The following is a 26,358-nucleotide window of genomic DNA, read 5'->3' as shown; positions in this document are numbered from 1 at the left end:
GGTTGATGGCATTATGCAGGGGTTCCCTACGTTAGACAGACAGACAGTGGTGTATCAGGTCGTACGTTTGTCCTGTGCTTAGTGGGAGACTTCCTTGATTCGTTAGGTCAAGGCCATATGCTCACACGGTGTCTCCGGAGCGTCAACTCTCTCAAGGGAGGGTAGATGACTTGGTTCCAAATTCTGGGATGATCAGTCCCTTATGTGAATTCACCAGGTGAACTGAAAGTAAGAGGAGCTGAGAAGCGGCGTACACTTCTGGGCGATGTGTGCTTAACCTGGGATCACTTAGACCGAGAACAAGGACAAGGAAAGGGGCGTAGGAGGGGGTTTTGTGCTCACCCTCACAGAACCGAACAGCACACAAAACACCGAGGGGCCTACTTGCCAAAATCAAGGGAGGACCTCACCGAGTCCGACACACTGTCTCTCTCTCAGTCACATTGGTGCCAGATGTTGCTGTGGATTCATTCTGAGAGGAGGAGCGTGGTGGGGGCAAGAGGCACGGAGTCACCACACAGATCCCAGGAGTTGGGTGAAAGTGGGTGAGAGGCGAGCAGCCTGCAGACTTGTCTATTTCAGTTGGTACAACAGCTTATATAGTCGAAGCAGCCAATCCAGTCAAGGGGCGGTTTATGCCCTGACCAATCACAGCCTGTTGCCAGGCAGGCTCCATTGCCAGGTGGTTTCCCAGGGAGTTTCTGAAGCAATTCCTGAGTAACTGATGCTTTCTTGCCAGCAGCCATCTTGGCATGGCCTTCTCATTATACCACACGATCCCTTAAGGGTGCAGGGGCCCCGACATGTGGTGCCAGTGCCCCCCGAGCCATGAGGGTGCCAGCATCCCCAGCCCCATGAGTGTGCCTGAACTACCAACCCCATGAGGGTGGCTGCTGCCCCTGACCCTGTGAGGATGGCTGCCACCTGACCTGGTCAGGGTGGCTGTGGCCACCGACCCTGTGATGGTGCCCATGCCCCCTGACCTGTGAGGGTGCCTCTGTCCCCCGACCCATGAGGTTGCCAGTGCCCGCCAACCCCTGTGGTGCCAATGTCCTCCATCCCCCATGAGGATTTCTGAGCCCACCCAATGGGGAGAGGTTGTCTACATGCCCCCCCACACAGTGGCAGTCACAGCTACCCCCAGCCCTCCCCCACCCCAACCACAGCCCACAGTTGGGCCTTCCTCAGTCTTCCTGGGCAGACAGAACTCCAGGAGGCTCCCGAGCTGTCTTTCAGAATCCCTCTCAGTGCCCCCTGAGGAGAGTCAGCCAAGGTAGGCACCTGCCACTCTACCTGCCTCAGGACCGCATCTGCCCCACTGCACCAGACCCACACTGGGGGGCGCCCCTGTGACCTCAGGGCCAGGCCCCTCCCTCTCCCTGCAGCTCCAGACTCCCTCTTTCCTGTTTCTGTCCTTGGGCCAGCTGGCTCTCTCCTCTTCCTTCCCAGGCAGCCTCGGGACTCAGTGTTGCTGCCCAGGGCCTCCGTGGCTGAGCCTGGGGGTTCTCGGGACAGGATCCACACCACTGGCAGAGAGGCCAGGGAGCTTGTGGTTGATGGTGTAGGGGCTGGGAACTTGGGGGGTGTTGTTGTGGAACAGCCAGAGGTCTTTGAACTTCCTCCTGGGCGTGCCACACCTGCCCCAATCTGAGTTGTGCTGCTGGGGGCAGGGGGCAGGGAGTACTAAGCCCCCCAGCCTGGGAGCCCCAGCACAGGCCAGGGTGAAAGGCTGGGGGTCACCTCGTCCCTTGGGTGTGCAGTTGAGAGTGGCCGGGGGTGAAGCCTTCGGTTGCTTGATGACCTCAAAGCCTGAGAATCCTCTGCACCCATCAGCCCAGGTGAGGCGGGGACACACAGCCTCCTGCCTCCCATCTGGGCATTGTCACACCTGCTACTGGCTGAAGGCAGGGTCCTCAGCCCCAGATGAAGCCCCGTAGCCAGGGCAGGTCAGCTACTCTGAGTTCCGCCTGGCCGGGCCGCAGAGTTGGCCTAGGGCCCCACCTACCACTCTTTGCTGGCCTCTGACTCTCCCTCTTCTGCTTTTCCCCAGCAGGGAGGGCCCAAACTCGCCTCCACGACCTGCAGCCTCCAGACCAGCCGAGGCTCCCTCTTAGATTTATGAGTCTGTGGCCCCCTGCCCGCCCTGCCTCCTCAGGGTCCCCTCAGAGGACTCCTGGGGTTTTTGAGTACCCGAGGGGCCTCCAGCACCCCCTCCAGCCATCTGTTTTAGCTGCACGCTCCTGGTTCAAGCAGGGTTCTTCCTCCTGTCTTTCTCCATCAGGCCTGCTGGCTGCCACGTGAGCCTCCCAGGCTAGTGCTGGCCCTGGCCAGTGGGTCCAAAGGCAGGGCCGTCAGTGAGGAGGGAAGCCCGAGAGGGCCAGGCAGTGTCAGGACTGTGGCACTGCTGCCTGGGAGGTGAGTGAGAGGTGGCATGAGTGGCAGGGGAGGCCCTCTCCAGCCTCGACTCCCCGGAAATTCTGGTCATCTACTCCAGCTCCTCCTCCCATCTTTCTTCCCCTTCCTGTCCATGGCCTTTTCCAGAAAGCTCACCCACATGCCCACCTGCTGCTGCTTCCCACCTCCGCCCTGCCCACCAGTGCCATGGCCTGGCTGCTCTTGCCTTACCACCTGTCTCCCTCCTCTCTCTCTGCTGTTCTCTCTGCTTTCTCTCCCACTGCCAGCCGATTGGGTCAGGCAAGGCCGTCCCATCCTGAGAGCCCCAGGCCCCCCTTTGACATCTAACCAGATCCTTTCTCTTCCTCGGAGACCTCCCTTTGCCAGTCTGTCCAGAGAGCTGTTCTGTGACTTGACAGTGGCCCCTCAGCCCCTAAGCCTCCCCCTCATCTATGACTTTCTGTTGTCTGGTGAGCTCACACCTCCAGGCATGACCTTGGTGAAAATTTGTGCCCCTCTGCGGTCCTACTCCTGCCCTGTTCTATAAATATAAATACTCATAAATACACACACACACACACACACACACACACACGTGGCAGTGCCCCTGGAGTTGCAGTGTAAGGAGACCAGCCTGGAAGAGGCCTCTTCACCCCACTGAACGCTCAGCACAGCACAGAGGCTGCCCACTGCTGGCAGGCCCTGCTGCCCTGTGCAGTGCCCACCCGCAGCAAAGTAAACCCTGGGCCCTGTGACAAAGCTGCTACACATGGGCCAAGCAGTATGGCTCTATCTCTTTATTTCAAGATAATAACAGGAGCCACATCACCATGGTGCCACAACCCTATCTCCGCCTCTTTCCTGGGCCATAGACTGTCAATAAATAAGTTTCCCAGCCCCAAATAATTATTATGACCTCCTCCTCATTTGCGAGCTCCAGCCTCAGCTATGATACAGGGGAGGCCCTACCCCCAGCATATACAAAATATACACAAGTACAATATGTACGTGGGAGTGGGGGTGGGGAGGCCCACTGGAGGCAGCCTCTTCCCCTCATCAGGCCTAGAGTTAGCCCCAACTGTCCTAGGGCCTGACAGAATGCTGCCTACTGCCCTGCCCCAAAGTGCCTCCAAAGAAAAGGGAGTCCCCTGAATGCCTGCCTAGCCTGCCTCGGCCCTGCCTGGCTGGTGTGCCTCTCTTAGTAAGGGGACAGGCGCCCCTGCATCGCCTGCTCCAGCCTACCCTTTGAGGGCTGTTGACCGTGCCTCCCAGCTGGCCTGCCTGGGGGCACAGGCACGGAGTAAAGAGCTGGACCACGCCTGGCCTACCATGAGCGCCACCTGTGGTAAGCACCCGGCCTCCCATTAGCCTCAGCTTGCCCAGGCCACCCTGCAATTTGGGACCAGGAGCCCAGAGAGGACCCTCATCCTATTGTGCCCTCCTCGCCCATATACCCTTACCCATGATGCCCTGGCCCAGAAGTGACCCTTACCCATGATGCCCCTGGCCTGGAAGTGACCCTTGCCCATGATGATGCCCCTGCCCCGGAAGTGACCCCTGCCCAGCGATGCCCTTGCCTGGGTGCCCCCGCCCAGCAATGACCCTCAATCAGATGCCCTCCTCGCCTGATGCCCTCATGTCCATGCCTGCTGATGCCCCCATGTGATGTTCCTGGCCAGATTATGCCGGCCAGGCTGACACTTAGCCCCAAGAGGGGCGATGAAAACTGCCTGGCTGACTTGCCCAAGTGGTTGAGCATCCCCTGTTCTTGGCTGTTCTGGGGGCCACACAAATGCTGCCTGTGTTGGTCATGGCCTCTAAAGATGGAGCTGGAAATGAGGAGGCCCCAGGAGCCCCTGGGGTCCTCCAGAGAGGCAGCCTAAAGAGGCCTTTCTCTCCCCATCAGGGGTTCTGGCTAAGGAGGGAAGGGAACTGGGAAGGAACGGCAGGGGATAGGGTGGCTAGCAGGGGTGCAGTGGCAAGGATGGGGTTGGGGCTCTCCGGGCTGACGGCATCTGGTGTTTAGACGATAATTTCGTCATGCTCGTCAGCCTGGTAGAAGAAGGGGATGCAGTGGTTGGTGCCCAAGCCTGGGCGCTCCCAGGGGTTCTGCATCTCCTGTGGCTGCTTCCTGAGCTGCTGCACAATAGGGTTCTGCTTGTGCAGCGCCTTCTTCTCAGAGTGCAGCTGTTTGTAGGCGGCAACGTGCTGCTGCAGGTGGAACAGGCACTGGTCGCGCTGTTGGTGCAGACCCTGAGCCTTCTGGCTCTTCAGCTCCATCTGCGGAAGACCAAGGCGGGTGGGGGAAGCATGAGGGCAGGTGGTGGCTGGCTAACTGATTCCACTGGTTGCAGGGGAGTGGCGCAGAGCCCTGCGTCTCCTGCACCCAGCCTCACACCTCATCCCCTTCTTTCCCATCACTTTAATTTGAGGCCACACACGAGAGGGAAGGCATCATCTTTAGGGGAACACTTGTGCCTAATACTTTACATGCACAATCTCAGCTCATCCTCAACACCTGTGTAAGGAAAAAATGCTAAGTTCCTTTGTCAGGAATCTGAGGCTTAGCAAAGGGTAGCTAAGGTGGGTGAAACGCCTCTCGTGGGACAATGATGTCCAGGCCTGGGAGGATCCCGGGGCTACCAGCCCTAAGAGAGGCAGGACAGTCGATATGGAGGTCACCTGTCACTCCAGACTGGAGCGGCCTCCCTCTTGGGCCTAGCACTGCCCTCCCCAGAGACTTGTACCCATGGCCCAGTCCTTCACAGTCAGGCTGAGCATTACCATTTCCTTCAGCTCCCCCAGCTTCTCCTGCAGCTGGCCGAGTTCCCTGGCCAGCTCGTTCTTGATGTGCTGCTCTGACTGCAGCGAGAGGGTGAGCCGCATGTTGTCATTGCTCTGCACAGAGAGAAGCAATCCGTTGCCACCCAAAGCGGCTGCATCCGGATCCCAGCACCAGGTGTCCGCCTCCCATAGTGCCTGGAGGGCTGGAAGCTCAGCCCCTCTCCTCCGACAGACATTTGAGCAGGGTCCTGGCTCACAGGGCACCTGCCTAGGTCATCACCGTCCCCTTTGGTGGGGGGGGAGTGAAGGCCCAGAGGGAAGTGTTTTGTGCCAGAGGCCTTGCCCAGGGAGGCCGAACGCACCAGTCTCACGAAGCCATCCTGCAGCTCAGCCAGCTGCTCCTTGAGCTCCCAGTTCTGCAGGAGCACGCGGCTGATGGTCACGCGGTCGCTCTGCTTGCGCTCCTCGGCCTGGCTGCCCCACAGCTCCACCTCCCGCTCCAGCTGCAGCAGCCGCTGTTCCTGCTGCTGGTTCAGGCGACTCAGGCCTGCGTTGTCCTGCACCTGGGCCTGCAGCTGTCCCGCCAGGCTCTCCAGCTCCTTCTGCAGCTGCTCAGCCTGCGCCTGCAGCTGCTGTTCTGCCTCCGACGGCCCCGTGGGGGAAGCTGGGGACTCTGGGGTGGGAGGCTCAGCTGAGAAAGGAAGCAGCCATCAGGGGCCCTGGCCTCTGGGTTTTCAAAAAGCTCCTGTCTTGGTCCTTAGCTCCTCAGGCCAACTTCTTGCCCCCACCCCGGTGCTGGCTTTTTGGCTAACAACTTTCCATATTCAGATGGTCATTACCCTTCCAAGCCAGGACACAGAGTGCTTGACCGTGCATGGTGGACAGTGGGTACACCACCCCTATTTACAGATGAGGTCACCTATGCTCAAAGAGATAACAAGACTTGCCATCCACCGGCACAGACCTGCTTCCCTCTGCCACAACACCCCTCGCCGGGGCACCTGACACCCATCCGGCTCCCAGGCCACCTCTGCCCCTGCTTACCCATCTGGCTCTTGAGCTCGACCACGGTGGTCTCCAGCTCCCGCTTCTCCTCCCTCAGCGTGCAGAGCTGCCCAGAGCACAGGGAAAAGAGCCATGAGCAGGGGCCACTGCCTCCCTCTGCACCGACGCTGCCCCCAAAACCCAAACACGCAGCCACCTCTGGCTGCAGGCCTCAGCAGGTGCACTTGCTGTACTGTGCAACTTAGGAAGCAGCAGGGGACGGCCTCCTGGGATCCCGACACCCACACAGGAGGTCTGGATTGAGTTTCAATCTCCTGGCTTCAGCCCTGGCTGTTGAAGGCATTTGGAAAATGAACTAGTGGATGGAAGATCTCCCTCCATCTCTGTCTGCCTGCCTCTGCCTTTCCAACGGAAACCGAGATGCTTAAATACACATTTTTGAAAAGCTGTATCACTGAGATTCTGATTGTGTAGGTAGGTCCAGGCAGGGACTCTCTCTGCAGAATTCTAGCAATTTCTGGAGGATTCTAGGGCAGGACCAGAATAAGGATTCAGAATTTCCATCTCTTGGCTGGGGGCCTCCCTGACAGTCCCTGGGGATGGTGGCCCCCGCGGGCTAGGGCTGGGGCTCCGTGGGCTGCAGCCTCTTACTTGTTGCAGCAGCAGCTCAGACATTTCCAGCTTCTTCTGCAGCTCCTCCGTGCCCAGCTGCAGGGTCTTCTTTTCGGTCATGAGGACTCGAAGCCTCTCTTGGAGCTCAGAGTTCTGCTGCTTCAGGTCCTCATTGTTTTTGCTGTAGTGAGAGGAATGAGCAAACAGAGTGGACCACTTTGGTGACCAACCCACCTTTTGCTGCACCTGCCAAGAACCTTGGTGTTGGAGGGGTCCCCAACAATCAGGTCACTCCCGTGGCAGGCCAGAGAGAGGACCTGAGCTGCCTGAGGCCATCGCATGAGCTGGTGGCACAGCTGGGACCAGAGCTTGGCTCTGCACACGTCCCAGCCTGTACAGCCACTTCCTCCTCATGCTCCCTGGCACCCCTCCCCTCGTCACCTGTACTAAGGTCCCCCAAACTCCTCCCGCCACCTTCCCCTTCTTACTTGTTCTTGTATAACAGCAGTTTCAGAGCATCTCGCTCTTTGGTCAACTCCTTGGTGTGCTGCAAACACAGAAAAGCTACGTCAGATCTCAGGGACCCTGGAGGGGGAGGGGGTGGGGTGCAGACACAGCAGCCGTGCCATGAGCAGACACAGAAATCACATTACTTTTTCCGCTTGCTCCATAGTTTCTTGGTTCTGTTGTTTCTGTGGGGAGAGTCAAAGAAGGGAAGGTGACTAAGGATGTCCCCTCTACTCCACTCCCAGAGCAAGAGGGGGTGGGCAGGGGGCCAGGGCGGGATGGGCACGTTCTCAGACCCTATGGGCACAGGACCTGTCCCGAGGCTCCCAAGGAAAGAGCATGTGGGTCTTTGCTGGTTTTTGCTCACAGCTGTGGAACCGCGTCTGAATCGGGATTCTTCTTAGGGGACAGTAAGGTGAGCCTCCAGAAACGGAATGTGAGAAAAGACGGGCCTTCCACTAGGTTTGGATTTACAGGGGTGTGCGCATCGTTCGACGGCTCAGCACATGTTACATAGGGGTTGGGGCTGCTCTTAACAGCGGGGATACAGGAATGAAAAGCACAGGTAAGATCCCTTCTCTCCCTAAGGTTGACGTCCCAGGGAGCCTGGAAATCTTGGATTCTTAGAGCTAAAAGAGACCTTTGACAACTGCCATTTCAACCTCCTTGGGAAACTCAAGCCCAGGGTGGAGAGGCGCTTGTCCAAACTCAAAGCTCAAGTCAGGGCCTGAGTCAGGGCAGGGACATGAGGCTCGTGGCCAGCGCTGAACGAGAGGCCACAATCCCAGGGCCAGTGTGGCCAGGGTGCAAGCAGGGGTGTCTGGAGAAGAGAGGAGGCGGAGAGGGCAGTGACAGGACGAGAGCCATGCTGCATGCTCCATGCTCTGGGGTCCCTCCAGCTGAGACCTGGCCCACCCAGCACCCCACTCTCCCTCGGCACCAGGGGGCCCCCAGCCCCTTTCTTCAGAGCCCATGGGGAAGCGGAAGCCCAGGGTGGGCAGCATGGAATCAGGGGACCCCACTGGGCTCTTACCAATTCCTCTATGGTGTTACTGAGCTGTTTGTTTGTTAGATAGCTGGAGTCCAGGGCTACTGCCAGCTCTTGGTACCGGCTCTGAGGCGCATGCAGAGAGGAGGAGTTGCAGGAGGGTTGGGGGAGAGGTAGAGAGAGCAGTCATTAGGGCTGGTGGGGGGGCATGGGCTATCTCAGCTGGCAGTGGGGCACTCAGCCCCCGCTGTGGGAGAAGGGGGGGGCTGGCCCTGCAGAGCCACTCACCTCCAGATCCTTCATGTAGGAAGATGTGAGGCCCTCTCCACCGATGTAGGACGTTGACTAGAACAGACAAGAGCTCCCATGGAGACGCTACGTCCTCTACCGCCAAGTCCCTACCCTTGGACTACTTCTCTACCCCACCTCCACCTGGCAACTCCTCTGCCCAGCTTGGCCTCTTCCTCTCATCACCCTCTATGCCTACCCTCAGACTACCTCTCCACCCCACCTCCACCTGGCAACTCCTCTGCCCAGCTTGGCCTCTTCCTCTCATCACCTTCTATGCCTACCCTCAGACTACCTCCCCCCCCACACCTGGCAACTCCTCTGCCCAGCTGGGCCTCTTCCTCTCATCACCCTCTATGCCTACCCTCAGGCTACTTCTCCCCCCACCGCCACCCCCACCTGGCAACTCCTCTGCCCAGCTGGGCCTCTTCCTCTCATCACCCTCTATGCCAGCTTCTCCTGGGTCTCATCACCATCCCCCTCCCTTCCCTAGTGATGCTCTCCCTATGCTTCCTGCGCTGAGATACATTGTCACCGTTCTCATGGCCATGTCCTTCATCTGTATGGCTTCCAAGAAGAAGCCATCACCCAGCCTGCCCAACACGGCCCAGCAGGTCAGTCTATTCCAGGATCTCCCCATCTCTCAGGAATCCCAGCCTCCATTTCTGTCCTTTCCTCTCTCTCCTCCCTTCCTGAGTCCCAGTGTCTGGGGTACCTCGGAGACAAGACCATTGAGCTGCTGAGCAGGTTGACGCAGGCTCTCCGTGGAGGACAATGTCCTAGGGACAGACACACAGAGGTTAGGGGTGCAGGGGCTTGATGCAAAAGAGGTCCTTGGGCCGTGGCCTGCCCTCACTCCCATGGCTTAGGGACTGCTGCCCGCACAGGAAGACACTCACTTGGTCTCATCTATGAGGACAGGGCCATAGTCAGCATCATGGATCTGAGGGAGAAGAAAGAAACAGTGATCACCTGATTTCCAGTAAGAACCACCCAGGGGTGGCAGGATCCCAGCTCCTTCCAGCAACCTGCCACTGCCACAAGCTCAAGAGAAAGCCCCGCCTTGGCCTCCCCCACCCCAGTGCCGGGAAGGGTGCCTGGCATTGGGAACCAAGCTGCGGGAAGAAAGGAGAAGAGAAGGCACAGCAGGCGCAGTCCTCTGGGAAGGGAGATGGTGCAAGCATACGGGGGTAGCAGGCACAAGGACAGAGGCACAAACCTGAGTTGGTGCCATGCTAGTTAGACTAGCGCCAGGGGACGCTACACCTCCAGGTAACACGGTGGCATCAGCAGAGGGTGGTGCAGGAGCAGCGCAGTCTTTGGGCGCCTGTCAGGGAACAGAGCAGGGGGTTAGGGGGCCATGCAGGAGAGGAGGTGCCTCGCTGCCATGGACACAAGGGCGCAGGGCAGGTAGGAAGATGTTGTAGCAGTCAGAGTGACAGTCACACATGCTGGGAACCACAGGGGTTGTGGGAATGGCTTGCCCAGGCTTGGGGACACGTGGCATCTTTTCAGGTGGCCAAAGCTCAAAGGAAGGGGGGGCTACGACCTCCGTGGACACGAGGCCCTGGTTCTCCCTGGACCTCTGCAAGGGCTCTGACCTCCGGCAGCCACAGCAGGCAGAAGGAACGGGCACCAACATCAGGGAACACGGCAGTGTTCTTCTAGAAAGCCAGTCTCTGCCGCACAGTGACCCTAACTCTAGGCCCCTGCTGGGCCGAGGCTGCTGGTGGTGACGGGGCTCCCTCCAGGTAGCTCTCTGCCGCTGCCCTCTCCTGCTCTCCGCCCTTTCTCCCTGCCCTCCTCTCTGCCTCAACCATCAGCTGCATTTCTCTGATTCAGGCCTTTCCAAGGAGAAATGTTGCCCAAGAAGCCCCTCCCTGCTTTCTGGAGATAAAATCAACCACAGCCGCCTCATGGGCATACCTCTCAGCCCAATCCCGCAGCTCCAGAAACACCTACTCTACCAAAAGAAGCCAGGAAATCACAGGTAAGACATCTGCTCTTTGACTTGGCACATGGAGGTCATGGCGCCTCATTGCCAGAAAAACTGCTAGGGAACAATGTGGGGATCTAGCACTTGGAGCCATGGAGAAGCCTCTCCTCCTTCTCCCGCAGCGGGACCCCCTCCCTCGGCCAGCCCCATCCAGCTTCTTCCCAGGCTCAGGCCTAACTCTCGGTCCAAGCATCTGGCTCTAGAGACCACCTCATGTCAGCAGGCCAGATGGCCTCACACAGCCAAGATGGCTGAACAAGTGACAGTAGCCAGAGGAGCTGAGTGGAGGCAGGCAGTTGCTGGCTGCTCTCTGGACCCTTCAGCCCTGGCCTCTGAAAACCCCAATCGGCTGCCTCCTTAGAGTCCAGGCTGCAAAGCCTACAGATGAGGATGAGGCATGCTGAGTCTGCAGTTTTACCGTGACCATGGCCTGGAACCCACCGCCCACAGCGATTGTTGTCCTCAGAACCCACTGTTGCCTTGACAACGTCTGTGACTGCATCTATCAGGTAAGAGCAGCGGGCCAGGCATGAGACTTTAGAGAGGCTGCACTCCCAGCCATGGACCCAGGTCCCTCTTAGCATCTTAGTTCCCACTGAGCTCTATTTTAGACACAGAAACAACAGGGGAGTGAGGAGAGCACTTCTCTGAGCAGTTTCCTTGACTTGTTAGGTTTATTTTATTTATTGGAAAGGCAGAGTGACAGAGAGAAAGGGAACTCAGAGAGAATCTTCCATCCATTGGTTCACTCCTCAAACGGGCACCATGGGCCAGACTGGGCCAGGCCAAGCCAAAGCCCAAGAGTCAGAAACACCAATCAGATCTCCCACATGGGTGCAGGGGCCCAAGCACTTGGGCTACCTTGTGCTGATTTCTCAGGCACATTAGCGGGGAAGTGGATCAGAAATGGAGCAGCTGGGACTCAAGCACTCATATGGATGCCAGTATCATAGGAAGTAGCTCAACCCACTGTGCCACAACACCAGCTCCTCTGAGCAATTTTAAATATAGGTACCGTGGCCAGTGCTGTAGTTTAGCAGGTAAAGCCACCGCCTGCAGTGCCAGCATCCCATATGGGCACCAGTTCAAGTCTCGGCTGCTCCTCTTCTGATCCAGCTCTCTGCTATAGACTGTGAAGGGAGCAGATGGCGGCCCAGGTCCTTGGGCCCCTGAACCCATGTGGGAGACCTGGAGGAAGCTCCAGGCTCCTGGCTTCCGATCAGCCTAGCTCCGGCCGGCGCAGCCCTTTGGAGAGTGGACAGCAGATGGAACACTTCTCTCTCTCTCTCTCTCTCTCTCTCTCTCTCTCTCTCCTCTGTAACTCTGCTTTTCAAATACATAAATAAGTAAATAAAAATTGAATCTATGTATCGTGATTATTTTGTGAACAACCAATTCACAATTCTAAGTCTTAAGGTGGGAGCTTAGCCTAGGTGTCGGGATACCAGATGAGAAGGCTACACCTCGCTTCAGAGTGCCCGAGCCTGATGCCTAGCTCCAGCTCTAACTCCAGCTTCCTGCTCATGCCAACCTAGGGAGACACGGTGATGGCTCAAGTACACTGAGCTCCTAGAAGTCATATACACAGCTGTCAGGACTTCTCCGTGCCTGGGCCCTGCCCAGACTATGCCACTTGGTGTCTCCTCTGAGGCCATAGAGTGAGTCACGGCCCCTGGCCAGACCTAACTGGGTGGGAGCAGCCATGATGGTTGACCAGCCACCTGTCCCTTTCCCCAGGCCCATCTCTGGATCAGCCCTGCTACACTGGCTTGGCTGAAGGCCCTGGGGCAGTTAGACAGGAAGTGCCAACATCATCTGCAGGTTATGGCCTACCTAGCCCCATGTGCCTGTGCCCTGCCCCTCCCCCAACCCAGGCTCCCTGCAGCCCTGAAAGGTGTTCTATGACCTCACAATGCTGCCTATGACCTCTTTGCTCCCTCTGCCTCCCCCACTCACCACGTGGATGAATATTACCCACTTTTAATCTTCACACTGGCCTCAAATGCCACCTCCTCAAGCTGCAAGTCCATTCGGAACCCACCTCCCTCACCTAGCCACGCAGCTGGCCTATTGCCGCCTTTCCCCTGCCCCTCTCAGAGGACTCTGTCACCCCCACGGTGTCTCCTGTCTTGTTCTTCTACTTCCACCACTGTGCAGCCAATGCCTTTGCCGTCCACGGGCCCAGTGAATACGGTTGAGCGTCCCATCTGATTTGTCAAAGAGATGAGGGGCAGGCAGAGTGTCCTAGCACTGGTCTGTCTGGGTAGCCTCACATCCTTGCTGGTTAGTTCCTCTGAAAAGCTGACCTCCATCCTTGTGATTATAAAGCCAATTCATTTTCTCTTAATTCTACCTTCTCACTCTCAAACCAAAATGGAATTCATCAAGTTGAAAAATCACTCACTTCCATCTGGTCTACTTGCCCAGAGGGCAAAATGTAACAGAGTTTGTATTTTTTCAAATATCTCCTGGTCTGACCGCACCGGGCATTCAAAGCCCAAAACCCCACAGACCTGCTCTGAAAGTTATTCCCAAATTACCGAATCTTTGAGGTGTGCCTTACCCTCTCCAAGATGATAAAAGACACGAGGGAAGGGAAAAAATGCAATTAACCAAGCAGGGGAGGAAGCAGACATAAGCAGGCCGAGGGTTAATGGCAGCAACATAAAACAAGCCAGGGGCAGAGGCTCCCCCAAACGAGACAAGCCTCAGGGACATGCACACCTGCGAGGCAGCAAGCCAGAGAGGGGGTCTCGGCACTGCCTCCCCTTCCACTTGTCCTATGGGGCAGCGCTACCCCATCGGAACGGTTAAGGTCAGACACCAGCACCTTCAGTATGGCCTGCATCTAGAGGCGGTGAAAAGGGGAAAACAAGGGCAGGGGAAGACACAGAGACGTGGCTTAGAGAGAGGCGAGGATGTCGGGGAAGGAAGAGGTGGAGTCAGGAAACGGAGGCTGAGGAAGAGCAGAGATCCACACCGTGGCCCCCCAGGCCATCCTCTCAGACTGGCCATTGCTGCCTCACCAGACAGAGGGAAAAGTCCCCAGGCCCCAGAGTCACATGAAGCGCAGTCACTGACCAGCACGGCTCTCAGACCCTCCCCCAGACACGACCCCCACTCTCCATGTTAAAACCAGACTTCTGCAGAAGGGTTCTCTTGAACAAGGGAGGCTACAGCTCAACAATTAGAAGACACTGTTCCAATCCAATAATATCTGACAGCCTGAAACTGAAGCTCAGGGGAGGCTGTGACTTTTCTGAGGTCACCCAGAGCCAAGGCCGAATCCCAGTGCCTGGGGCTTCCTAAGGGGACAGCCTGATGGCCAGGCTGCTCTCGCTGACCTGGCTTTTCCTGAGGCCAGGGATGAGGAAGTCGCAAATACCAGCGACTATGAATGTTACAAGACCCTGTATTCTGGATTAATATGAGAACAGCAAAAACTCTCAAACTTTGTGAGTAAAACATCAGCCCTATCTGTTTCACAGATGTGGAGAGAGAGGCCCAGAAAGCTTGAACAGTTTGCCTTACATCATATCCCTAGCAGAGGGAAAGGGAGCATTCAAACCCAGAATCCTTGACCAGTAGCTAACACTCCCTTCCACCATCTTCCACTGTCCTCTGGATCCCCAACCCCCCACCCCCCATTGCCCCTTAGCCCCCGAGCCCCCAGCAGCCTGTCCAGCCAAGACTCACATCCTCAGTTGAGTGACAACCCCGAGAAGTGGTTGTCTCAGGGCTACTGCCGTTTTTAAGGTTTTTCTTCTTTTTTCCTCCTGCAGGACCACCAGGCCTGTTCTTCCGCTGATACTCTCTTAACTGTGGAAAGGAAAAGCAGTTGATTCTCTGGAATGCCCTAAGCCCCTGCGGTCACATCCTACTTCACAGTGTTCACAAGAACTCTCATGTCCACCACTGACTTCATGCCACTGACAACCCTTCAAGGGGCTGGAATGATCAGTTAACGTCTGAAGAACTGACAACATGGCTTCAATAAAAGGGAATGATGGAATTTAAAATCAGCTTCCAACTCTCACTTCTGGGGTTCTGCCAAGAATCAGCAGCTGCTGGGAGCAAAACCAGAGGTAGAGGTAGAAGGTTAAACATTATGGGGTCAGGAATTGTACTTTGTGTGGTTTGGAAACAAGACATTGGGTCCTTTCTTCCATATCAGAACCTCACAGAACTTCGAGGGGCACCCCGAGGAACCCTGGACACCGAGGAGAAAGAGTAGAACCCAGGCATTATTCCAGCCAAGGGCCCATTATGATGTCTTGACAGGTTCCGTCCCAAGCCACAGGATGGCCTCACCAAGCTGCTCCCTCGCTCCTCTGTGGCAGTGCCCTCACCCAGCTTCAAAAACTCCCCTGAGGAGGGTTCAGGCTATAAAGTTTAGTCTCCCAAGGTCTGTTTCACAGACGGTCACACAGCTGTCACTCCAGAGAGCCTGAGTGTGGGGCACTCTGCTCCCAGGGTCAGGGAAATTGAATGGGAGCCTGAGAACTCGCACACCCCCCAAAGTCTCTGGAGAGTAGAAACCTGGGGGAAAACCAAACCAGTTTTCCCGCGGTCACCCAGAAACACTGCCCACACTTCCAGCTCCCCGGGAACGGGACACATCTCACTGTCAGTGTCCGAGCTGAGGAAGGGGGTCCCCAAGTCCCCAGTCCCCTTGCAGGCGGAAGCCGAAAGGGGGTGAGGACTTAGGGGACTGGGCCGGGAGATCAAAGCCCGAGCTGGAGGTAATGCCAGTCCCCAGGGGGATTTGACCTCACTACATCCCACTCTGCCCTACCCACGCTCTGCGCAGGGGGAGGTGGGGCACAGGGTAGGGACCCAAGTCCTTGGAGACTGAGCCCACAGACCCCAAGGAGGTCCGGCTTCGGGAGGCCAGAGGTGAGGTCTGAGGCTGGGCCGAGGAGCCCCAGGAGCCAATGGCCCAAAGTCACCCAGGGGCGAAAGCCAGGGCGGGGGCTGGGTGCTGAGGGGGCGGTGCTGGCTGAGAGGACTTGGGTGGGGGAAGCCAAGGGGCGCTCGGGCTCGACCCGAGTGTCTGAGGAGCCGCACAGACCCCGCCACGGACCGACCGTCAGAGGGGCAGTGGGCTGGGCCGGGGGGCGCGACCCGATGTTTTACCTTTTTCTTGGCCGCAGCCAGTTTGCTCTGTCGAGTTTCCTCCGACATCGCGGGGCGGGGAGGGGTCGGGGGGAGGGGGGGCCACATCACCACGATCCCGGCAACCAATGCGAATTGCTCCCAGCAGCTACCGCGCAGATGTGTGACTGAGCCAGGAGACGCAGGTTCAGGGCAGAACTAGGCGGGGCTGGGTGGGCGTGGTCGCCACACTTCAAGCCCATTGGTCAGTGAGAAAGATGAAACAAAGAAGGGCGTGGTCCGAGGCGTCAAAATGGGAGCTGCGCGTGCAGCTGTCACCGCCCACTCTGGGGGCGGGGCGATTTCCCTTGGGTGCGCGCGCAGCTTTCTCTAGTTAGTCTGCGGACCCCAGAGGCCGCTCTCCGGCCCGCGCCCTGGACCCCCTTTCTCCACAGGCGCCCCCGAACCGGGGCCTTCGGAACCCAGGGCGCAGGAGGTGGGCGGAGCGCAGAGCAGGGGACACTGCATCAGTTCACGAGCCCTTTCTGACTCCTCCCAGATGTGCCCCAGACGTTCTCGTTTCAGAAATCCCCTCGGGGGTCCCTTTCACGTCCTCCATACACTGCCCCTCTCACACCCAGCCCTTCCTCGAGGGGCCCCACGCTGATCCCGAAAGCACGTCTGTCCCCGCCCAGCTGGATCCAGTCGGGCGCGCCCAGTTCCCGGCGGCTCCTCCTCCCGCGCCCCCACGGGCTCCCTTTCCCCTCAGAGCAGCTCCGGGGCCTCAGCCTCTCCCATGCTTCCCTCCAGGGCTGAGCAGACCCGGCCGCAGCTGTCGCGGGGCCTTCCGGTCACGGTGAGTAGCCCGCGCCCCCCCGACCCTGTGCGTGTGCCTGCGCCCCCCGACCCGTGAGGAAGTCTGTGCCCCCGACCCATCCGTGTGCCTGCGCCCCCCGACCCGTGTGGATGGTTGCAGACCCCATCCCGTGAGGTTGTCTGTGCCCCCCGACCCGTGTGTGTGCCTGCACCGCCCAACCCCATGAGTGTGCCTGCGCCCCCCTATCCGTGAGGATGTTTGCGCTCCCGAACCGTGAGCATGGCTACGGACCCAGACCCCGTGAGGATGCCAGCACCTCCCGACCCCGTCATGGTGGCTGCACCCCCCCCGATCCGTGAGGAAGTCTGTGCCCCCAGGTCTCTTGCGTGTGCCTGCGTTCCCAGATCCGCGCGGATGTCTGCGCCCCCAACCAGTGAGGGTGCCTGCGCCCCCTGACTCCGTGCATGTGCCGGAGCCCCCAGACCCTGTGAGGATTTCTGTGCCTCCCGGACCGTGAGGGGGCCTGCGCCCCCCGACCTGTGAGGAAGTCTGCGCCCCCCAACCCCATGAGTGTGCCTGAGCCCCCCGACCAGTGAGGATGTCCAGGCCACCGAGCCGTGAGCATGGTTGCGGACCCCGACCCCGTGCGGGGGGCTGCAGTAGACATCAACCCGTGAGGGTGCCAGCGCCTCCCAACCCCGTGAGGGTGCCAGCGCCTCCCAACCCCATGAGGGTGGCAGCACCCCCGACCTCTTGAGGTTGCCTGGGCCCCTCGACCCGTGAGAGTGCCAGCGCCCACCGACCACAGAAGATGCCAGCACCCCGACCCTGTGAGTGTGCCTGGGCCCCCAACACTGTGAGAATGTCCGTGCCCCCCGACCTGTGAGGGTGCCCGTGCCCCCTGACCCGTGAAGTTGCCAGCGGCCTCCAATCCGTGAGTGTGCCAGCACCCCCGATTCTGTGTGGGTGCCAACGCCCTCCATCCCGTGAGGATTTCTGAGCCCACCCAATGTGGGGAGGATGTCTATGTGCCCCCCCACACAGTGGCAGTCACAGCTACCCCCAGCCCTCCCCCACCCCAACCACAGCCCACAGGTGGGCCTTCCTCAGTCTTCCTGGGCAGACAAAACTCCGGGAGGCTCCCGAGCTGTCTTTCAGAATCCCTCTCAGTGGTCCCTGAGGAGCGTCAGCCAAGGTAGGTACCTGCCACTCTGCCTGCCTCAGGACCACATCTGCCCCACTGCACCAGACCCACACTGGAGGGCACCCCTGGGATCTCAGGGCCAGGCCCCTCCCTCTCCCTACTGCAGCTCCAGACTCCCTCTTTCCTGTTTCTGTCCTTGGGCCAGCTGGCTCTCTCCTCTCCCTTCCCAGGCAGCCTCGGGACTCAGTGCAGCTGCCCAGGGCCTCCGTGGCTGAGCCTGGGGGTTCTCTGGACAGGATCCGAACCACTGGCAGATGTGGGTGCCTGTTGCTGTTGATTTCTCAACAATGTTGCAGTGGATTCATTTCTGAGAGGAACAGCGTGGTGGGGGCAAGAGGCGCGGAGTCACTACACAGACCCCGGGAGTCCAGTGAAAGCAGGCTTGAGGTGAGCAGCCGGCAGACTTGTTTATTTCAGTTGAAACTACCTCTTATATAGCCAAGACAAGCCAATATGGTCAAGGGGCAGTCTATGCCCCATCCAATCACAGCCTGCCAGGCAGTTTCCAAAGCCATCCAATCACAGCCTGCCAGCAGCTTCCAAAGCCATCCAGTCACAGCCTGTTGCCAGGCAGTTTCCAAAGCCATTCAATCACAGCCTGTTGCCAGGTGGGTTTCAAAGCCATTCCTGAGTAACTGATGCTCCCTTGCCAGTGGCCACCTTGGCATGGCCCTCTCATTCCACCACACCAAGCCATAACAAAGAGCTGGATCAAAAGTGGAGCAGCTGGGACTCAAACTGGTGCCCATATGGAATGCTGGCACTGCAGACAGTGGCTTTACCTGCTACACTACTGTGCCAGCCCCAGAACAAGCATGTATAACACAGCAAGTTAGAATATTGGATTTTGAATATGAATTCACATTAGGATATGCTTTATATTGTAGGAGTTTATGGATAGAGGTTATGGGCAAACACAAGACTTGTGTAGGTAAGTTTTACATAGATACTTAGGCATGAAGATAAATTTTTCATTACCTACACAATCATATTATTGAAAAATAAAAATAGAGATAAAGGATGGAAAAAGAAAGCAGAGGAGTCATATGTGATTTTTTTTCAGGGCCCATATAAATAGTGACACTTTGGCAAGGGATTTTTCATGAGATTGTTTTAAGGAAGAAATTTTTCTGAAAAGGAAACTCAAATGTAGCACACACTTATTTTCTATGATATTTCTGCTTAAGCAAAGTGCTTATGCATGTATTACTTTCTTGTAAATTCAAAATTACCGGACAGTTCATCGGGAAAAACAACAGGAGAAAGTCAAAAAATTGATTTAGAGTTCACTTTTCTTTTACAATGTAGACTGACAAAATATTTTTAAAATAAATGTAACCCTTGATATTGTAGAAATATTGCCATATTGCAAATGTGTGAAATATGGGAAATACTTATAAATAGTAAAAACACAAAAAGACACACACACACACATAAACTGTACACATACTAGGGTCTATTCTTATCTTTAGGGGGAAAGGACTCAAAGATAAATGTCTCCCCAGTTTTTTAACTCAGAACTACTCTCAGTGGTTCACACATTTTACTGATGAGTAAACTTGCTTCAAGTTTTCCATGAATAGAAATTGAGAAATTTGTCAATTGTACTCTATGGAGCATGTAAGTGACCATACCATAAACTCTCAAATGCAATGGTGTGTTGGAGTTCTTTCCTGGATATTGTTCCTGACCTTGTGGGCAGTGAGAGCCACAGGAGAGTTAAAGGTACTCTAGCTGACGGATCTGTTATTTGGAGGCTCCACAAGGAATCAATGACATCTTTGTGCAACTTGAGGACTTGGCTGCTCCTCTTCTGATTCAGCTCTCTGCTATGGCCTGGGATAGCAGTAGAAGATGGCCCAAGTCCTTGGGCCCCTGCACCATGTGGGAGACCTGGAAGAAGCTCCTGGCTCCTGGCTTCGGATTGGTACAGCTCCAGCTGTTGTGGCCAATTGGGGAGTGAACCATCAGATGGAAGATCTGTCTCTTTCTCTCTCTCTCTCTCTCTCTCTCTCTCTCTCTCTCTCTCTCTGCCTCTCCTCTCTCTGTAATTGAGACTTTCAAATAAATAAATAAATCTTTTTAAAAAACTGTCAAATAACCCAGCTTACAGGTCTTAAGAGTACCTGAAGATGTAGAAAGAGAGAATGGAATAGAAGGCCTATTTTTGTGAAATAATCACAGAAAACTCCCCCAATTTGGAGAAAGAAAAGGATGCCAAGTACAGGAAGCACATAGAACACATAAGAAACATGACCTGAAAGGATCTTCACCATGACACATTGTAGTCAAACTTTCCACAGTAAGGCATAAAGAAACATGTTCGTATGTGTTTTCTGCTGTAATCAATTTCTAAAGTGTATACACTGACAAGAAGAACTACACAAAGTACAGTCATTGAACAAGGTATATCTCCTGAGAGGGGCTCCAGGCGGCTCAGCCAGTGCTACTGTTTGTGTTTCCCACACCGCAGGAGCCCTCAGGAGGATGCTAGGACTCCGGTATGCAGTGGGCTGGCCGTCAGGACCACGGGGTGGTGTGCAGTCCCCGCCTGCAGCTTCTTTGAACCCTGGGGCATCAGCTTTCCAATCTCTGTGTGGTGAGGAAGAACTTGAACTTCCTGTATGACCCGATTTCCTTGAGTGAGGCAGCAGATCTCAAGCAGGCCTCTCGGCGTAGGGGTCTGGGTCAGTTTTCTTGTTGCTAATCGTGCAGCAGCACAGGCTCGGTGTGTGAGAAGGAAGCGGTATTATTGACCTCATGGTTTTGGTGCAGGGTCTAGGGGCAGCATCCGGTGATGATCTTCTTGCTGGTAGAGTCCTGGGGTGGCACAGAGACCAGCGGACAGACAGAAGGGGTGCAGAGGGGGCCAATCCAAAGTGGTCTATGTTGCGGTCCCCTAGGGATAAGGCGTTAATCCATGAACACATGAATGGATTTATCCTGATCACTTCCTGCAGGGCCTCACCTGTTCTCACTGCTGAATTTCTCATCACTGGATTAACTGTGCCCATGAGTTTCAGAGGGGATAAACCATGTTTAATAGAGAGCATGCAGGCTTGCAGGAGGTCCCTAAATTTCCAGGTTTCCTCCCACCACCTAGTTTTGAGATTTAGTGCTTCTGCCCCTCATGTGGAAGAAGGCACCCTTTCTTAGGGCTTTCAAGGAAAGAAGGAAAGGACTTCAAGCTTTTCTTCCTACTAGGATCACCTATTATTTTCATTGCTTGCAACCTCATCTGATTTTCTGAATCACGAACATGATTATTGCCTGAGTATTACCAAGAAAATCTTACAAGTTGTCATGTGACATGCTAGAAAGGACCCGTGTGTGTTGAATGTCCTTATGTACTTCTGTTGCCATGTCAGGGATTTTGTGCCTCAAAAAATGTTCCCAAGGTCGTATGTTTATATTTGTTTTTGACAGGCAGAGTTAGACCTCGAGAGACAGAGAGAAAGGTCTTCCATCCATTGGTTCACCCCCCAAATGGCTGCTATGGCTGGCATGCTGCGCTGATCCAAAGCCAGGAGCCAGGTGCTTCCTCCTGGTCTCCCATGCGGGTGCAGGGCCCAAGCACTTGGGCCATCCTCCTGCCTTCCTGGGCAGCAGCAGAGAGCTGGACTGGAAGAGGAGCAACTGGGAATAGAACTTGGGGCCCCAACCGGGACTAGAACCCAGGGTACTGGCACTGCAGGCAGAGGATCAGCCAAGTAAGTCATGGCGCCAGCCTATGTACTTTTTTTAAGCAGTTCATAGTGAACAACATTTTCATTATTTTCAGTTCAGGAGAGCCAAAGTGTTATCTTGTAGTTTTTTTTTTTTTTTTTTAAGAATAAGCTAAGAAAAATCCTGTAGTACTTATAATATACAAATGAACTATACTATTAGATATAAATTAAATGTTATATTTTTATGAAGATAAATGCCTAGTAATAAAAGCAAATTTTAAGTTTATTGATTTATAGAATTTCTCTTTTGGAAGGGAACCTTCAATATCAGCCATTTTCATTCAAATTATAATATTTTTTCACTTTTAAGCAATCTCTGGTGTTATTAAGATTTCTTCACTAAACTTACACATTAATAGAATTATCTTAAAATACATTATTAATTACTTAAATACATTAATATAACACATCGGAAAACAAGTCTTACTACCTGCTATTGATTATAGTTATCAGAAGTATTAAGATGTTGTCACAAATTTGAAACAAATAATTGTTTTGTCTCTGAAGTGATTTTTCAGGAATAATGAATAATGGAAATCTATAAGAGATGTTTGGATAACATCTGCCTCATGGACAATTCATAGAAATATAGTTATTTATCTCTAGTTGTAGGCTTAATTTTGAAGTTATCATTTTTATGGCAATTGTGATAATACAAATGACCACAAACCAAATAATAAAATAATTGAAATTCCTATACTTTGAGAAAATGGATAGCTTCTGTTAATGTACCAAACATAATTTTTCTATACTAATTTATTAGAAACATTTCAAAAATATTTCTTTCAATTTGGGGAGAGGTAAAATAATGAAAAAAATCAAAATTTCTGAAAATTAAAGTATTTGCATTTAATTTGTTCATTTTCTGCCTCATCACCAATGTAGTTCTTTAATTGGATAGAAAAAAAGTAGATTCAGAATCTACATTTGTTGACCACTAATAACAGAGTAGGGCAGTGAAGCATCATTAGCCCAATGAAACTTACAGGATTTCAGTGGTGGGGAAATCAGGACTCTTTCTGAATTTTGTTAGGGAAATGTGTTCTCATATTATGTGGAGCTGTCTACTTTTGGTATTTTTATTTTAATATATATTTTAAAGTTTCAGCAGAACTCAGCACTAGGAGTGTCTACCTTATTTTTTTGGGAAAAATCTGACTAATTTTTAAGAATGGGGCATCAATATTGTTTCATTTTCTCAGTTTTGAATATAGTGTGTCATTCTGTGAAAACCACCTTGCCAGTGTGCTTTTTGTTTAGTTTGCTTTTTAAGTGCAAACTTGAAAGTTTTACTTACAAAAAGTGACCTTTATGTTTTTCCATATGATTGACAGAGCTTTTACCCAGTTATCTTCATTGTATGACAATAAATCTATTCAATAAAGATTAACAAATGCATTAAAAGTGCAAATAATCACTATGGTATGCTTGCTGGTTTTATTTATGATGATGTATTGATCATCTCTGTCAGGTACTGTGATAGATATGTCTATTGGAAAATATAATTTCATTTCCCAAAAAGGCAAGCAAGTTAAAACCCTTCTGCAATTATGAAGTCATCCTCTGATAACTTACTGATTCATTTCTTGGTGTCAAAATCAAGAACCAATTATCTGTTTGACTTGGAGATATTAGGTCCCTGTGGTACTATGAAGAAAATTATTTAGTGCCTTTCAGCTAGTGAAATGATGATTGGTGGGTCTGTTTGTTGAACAAAAAGGGGGAGGGGAAGAGCACACATTAGCTATAAGGCTGTAGCTATCTCATTGGAGGTAGTCATTTCAGTCTTTGGAATTAATTCTAGAATTTAATGATAACTTTAAGTTTGTGTAAAAAGTGGTTAGTAAAAAATTTATTTACCTCATTATATAAACATAAGACTATGTTTTAAAACCTTCTTTCCCAGCCAAGATACTAATTTTAATACAAAATGGGAAAATATTCAATACAGTGTCTCCTTTTGGAGGCTTCCTACAAGTGAAAGCAGATTTGTGGGGGATGATTGAGTTTTGAGCAACTTCCTTGCTTCCAAGACAAAACCCACATTGCCTTCGTCTGTCCCTAAAGTGCCAGACCCAAGCTACTTTTAAGAAGCTACTGTACTCCACCTGCCTTGGATGAAGCAAGCAGCCCCTTTGCTACCAGAATTCCCCAGAAACAGCATGGGCATTTTCCATGGTAGAGACAGCCCTTGTGAATTCTGCAACTGCAGGAGCTCTGGAGCTCTACTTGCTTGCTCTGTACAATATAGAGAAATTCTCACGGCCTCATATGGCCGTGAGAACCAGTAGCATCTCATACAGAATTCCAGAGTACCAGAACTAAAGAGGCCTCTTCTGAAACTCTAAGCACATGGTGCTGGAAGGCAGGACAGTGCATCATTTTTGCATGCCTTGTAGGCACAAAGGAAAGTTCTCTCCAATATCTGAAGCTCTAGGATTGCTGCTGCTTGTGTTATAAACCCTGGAATAACACTCATCTGTGGGAGTGATACAATCCTATCTTTGTATGCTTCAGGCTGGAATTCAACCCTGGAATAATTGGCAGTCAACCTGAGAGACCTGGATAAGGACCCCACTGTATCCCGTATCTCCAGGGCTGTCACTCTGTGTACTGTATTTCAGAGAGTCATGTAAATACACCTAGACCCTAGGGAATGGAGCCTATAAGCATTCCAGTGCTCCAGACCCAGACCTGCTGATACACAACCCTCAGCATAAACTGTATTCACCCTGTAGGACTCAGGGAATGTCTCCTTAACATTTCCCAGCTTGGGACTTGAACTCATGATGCTAAATTTCTGGGTATTAGTCAGGCTAACATATCAGGATCTGGGGAATGTCTTATCCACATAGTATAGTAAAAAGGCCATAAATTTTGCTGCCACAAACTCCAGAAATATTCATATTTGCCTGGTAGAAAAGGGTAGCATGACCAGAAATGTGGATACGGACATCACAAACCCCAGTATGGCTGACAACTCTAGGGACTAAGAACCTATGGAAGCTCATGCCACTTCAAAGTCATACTGTAACATCCACAAAAGGCTGAAGAACGGAAACCTGTGGCACATGTAGACAATGCTGACACTGATTACTAATGAAGAAATCAAGTCTCAAAAACTTCAAAAGATTGAAATCATACCATGCGCCTACCTTCTCAGACTGAAATCAATCTAACTAGACATCAATAATAATAAAAAAGGGCACTGGAAAGTTCACAGGTACATGAAAATTAAACAACATGATGACCAATGCATCATTTTAAAAAATTAAAAAGAGGTCAGAAAATTTCTTAAAACAAATGAATATGAAAACACAACATATCAAAGCATAGAACACAGCAAAAGCAGTATTAAGAGGAAATTTTATAATGACAAGTGCTTACATTTAAATTTGAAAGATCTTAAATAAATGGTCTAATGCTGCATCTCAAAAACCCAGAAAAAGTGGCCAGCACTGTGGTGCAGTGGTTTAACACCCTGGCCTGAAGTGCTGGCATCCCATATGGGCACCGGTTGGAGACCCGGCTGCTCCACTTTCTATCCAGCTCTTCTTCTTCTTTTTTTTTTTTTTTTTTTTTTTCTTTTTGGACAGGCAGAGTTAGACAGTAAGAGAGAGAGAGAGAGATAGAGACAGTTATAGACAGTGAAAGAGAGAGACAGAAGGGTCTTCCTTCTGTTGGTTCACTCCCCTATTGGCTGCCCCAACTGGCACTGTGCCAATCTGAAGCCAGGAGCCAGATGCTTCCTCCCAGTCTCCCATGTGGGTGCAGGGACCCAAGCACTTGGGTCATTCTCCATTACCCTCCCAGGCCACAGCAGAGAGATGGACTAGAAGAGGAGCAACTGGGACTAGTACCCGGTGCCCCAACCAGGACTAGAACCTGAGGTGCCAGCGCCACAGGTGGAGGATGAGCCAAGTGAGCCATGGTGCCGGCCTCTATCCAGCTCTTTGCTATGGCCTGGGAAAGCAGTGGAATATGGCCCAAGTCCTTGGGAACCTGCACCTGTGTGGGAGACCTGGAAGAAGCTCCTGGCGTCAGATCGGCACAGCACTGGTCGTTATGGCCAATTGGGGAGTGAACCAGTGAATGGAAGACCTCTCTCTCTGCCTCTTCTCTCTGACTTTCAAAAAAAAAACCAAAAAACTCTGACTTTCAAAAAAATATATAAATCTTTAAAAAAAAAAACACAGAAAAAGAAAAACAAGCCATAGGCAAAAATTAGCAGGGCACAAGAAAAAATAAATATAAGAACAGTCATAAATGAAATTGAAACTAAAAGAATATTAGAGATATAAAACAAATAGCTGGTTCTTTAAGAAGATAAACAAAATAGAAAAGCCTTTATCCAGAGTAACAAAAGAAAGAAGAAAAAAACCTCAATAAATAAAATTTGAGAAGAAAAGTAGATGTTACAGTTGATACTACAGAATATGATGGGTCATAAAAAGCTGCTATGAACTGTGTGTTAACAAATTAAAAGCCTCAAGTAAATTCCTGAATATGTGTAACATATTAAGATTAAACAAGGAAGATATAGAAAATATAAATAGGCCATAGGAAGAAATACTACTGAAGTAGTAATTAATAAAAGTTTCCCAACAAAGAAAACCCTAAATTCTATAAAACATTTAAAAAGGAATAACTCAAATACTCTTCAAATTATTGCAAAATATTTTAGAGTATACAAAACTGTAAGGGGCCAGCACTGTGGCAGAAGCAGGTAAAGCCCTGGCCTGAATGCCAGCATCCCACGTGGGTGCTACTTTGAAAATTTGAAGCCTGGCAGCTCCACTTCAGATCCAGCTCTCTGCTAATGGCTTTGGAAAGCAGTAAAAGATGACCCAAGTCCTTGGACCCCTGCACCCATGAGGAAAACCCAGAAGAAGCTCCTGGCTCCTGTCTTAGGATTGGCTCAGCCCTGGCCATTGCAGCCAT

General features: G+C 52.7%; 1 protein-coding gene and 1 long non-coding RNA gene across 3 annotated transcripts; one reads left to right on the top strand and one right to left on the bottom strand.

Annotated features, from left to right (window-relative positions):
• Positions 1-1,386: 1,386 nt before the first annotated feature.
• Positions 1,387-15,861, bottom strand: LOC127488453 (golgin subfamily A member 2). Its single transcript, XM_051837827.2, has 14 exons — positions 15,711-15,861; positions 14,271-14,393; positions 9,798-9,905; positions 9,478-9,521; positions 9,294-9,357; positions 8,579-8,635; positions 8,336-8,416; positions 7,449-7,487; positions 7,284-7,342; positions 6,835-6,976; positions 6,223-6,289; positions 5,541-5,869; positions 5,179-5,292; positions 1,387-4,674 (listed from the first exon to the last, which is right to left on the bottom strand). The coding sequence occupies exons 1-14, from the start codon at positions 15,795-15,797 to the stop codon at positions 4,417-4,419; spliced, it is 1,572 nt and encodes a 523-aa protein (XP_051693787.2). The 5' UTR covers positions 15,798-15,861; the 3' UTR covers positions 1,387-4,416.
• A 677-nt stretch (positions 15,862-16,538) lies between these two features.
• On the top strand, positions 16,539-24,264 carry LOC138844774 (uncharacterized). 2 transcript variants are annotated; one of them, XR_011381162.1, is made up of 2 exons: positions 16,539-18,076; positions 20,163-24,264. It is a non-coding gene; the product is annotated as an uncharacterized lncRNA (long non-coding RNA). The 2 variants fall into 2 exon arrangements; XR_011381161.1 differs by having other exon boundaries at positions 18,577-24,264.
• The last annotated feature ends 2,094 nt before the right edge of the window (positions 24,265-26,358 follow it).

This window comes from Oryctolagus cuniculus, chromosome 12 (assembly GCF_964237555.1).
Source record: "Oryctolagus cuniculus chromosome 12, mOryCun1.1, whole genome shotgun sequence".
Taxonomy (NCBI): Eukaryota; Metazoa; Chordata; class Mammalia; order Lagomorpha; family Leporidae; genus Oryctolagus; species Oryctolagus cuniculus.
Note: the sequence above shows the minus strand (reverse complement) of the source record. Positions and strands in the feature narration are given on the sequence as shown.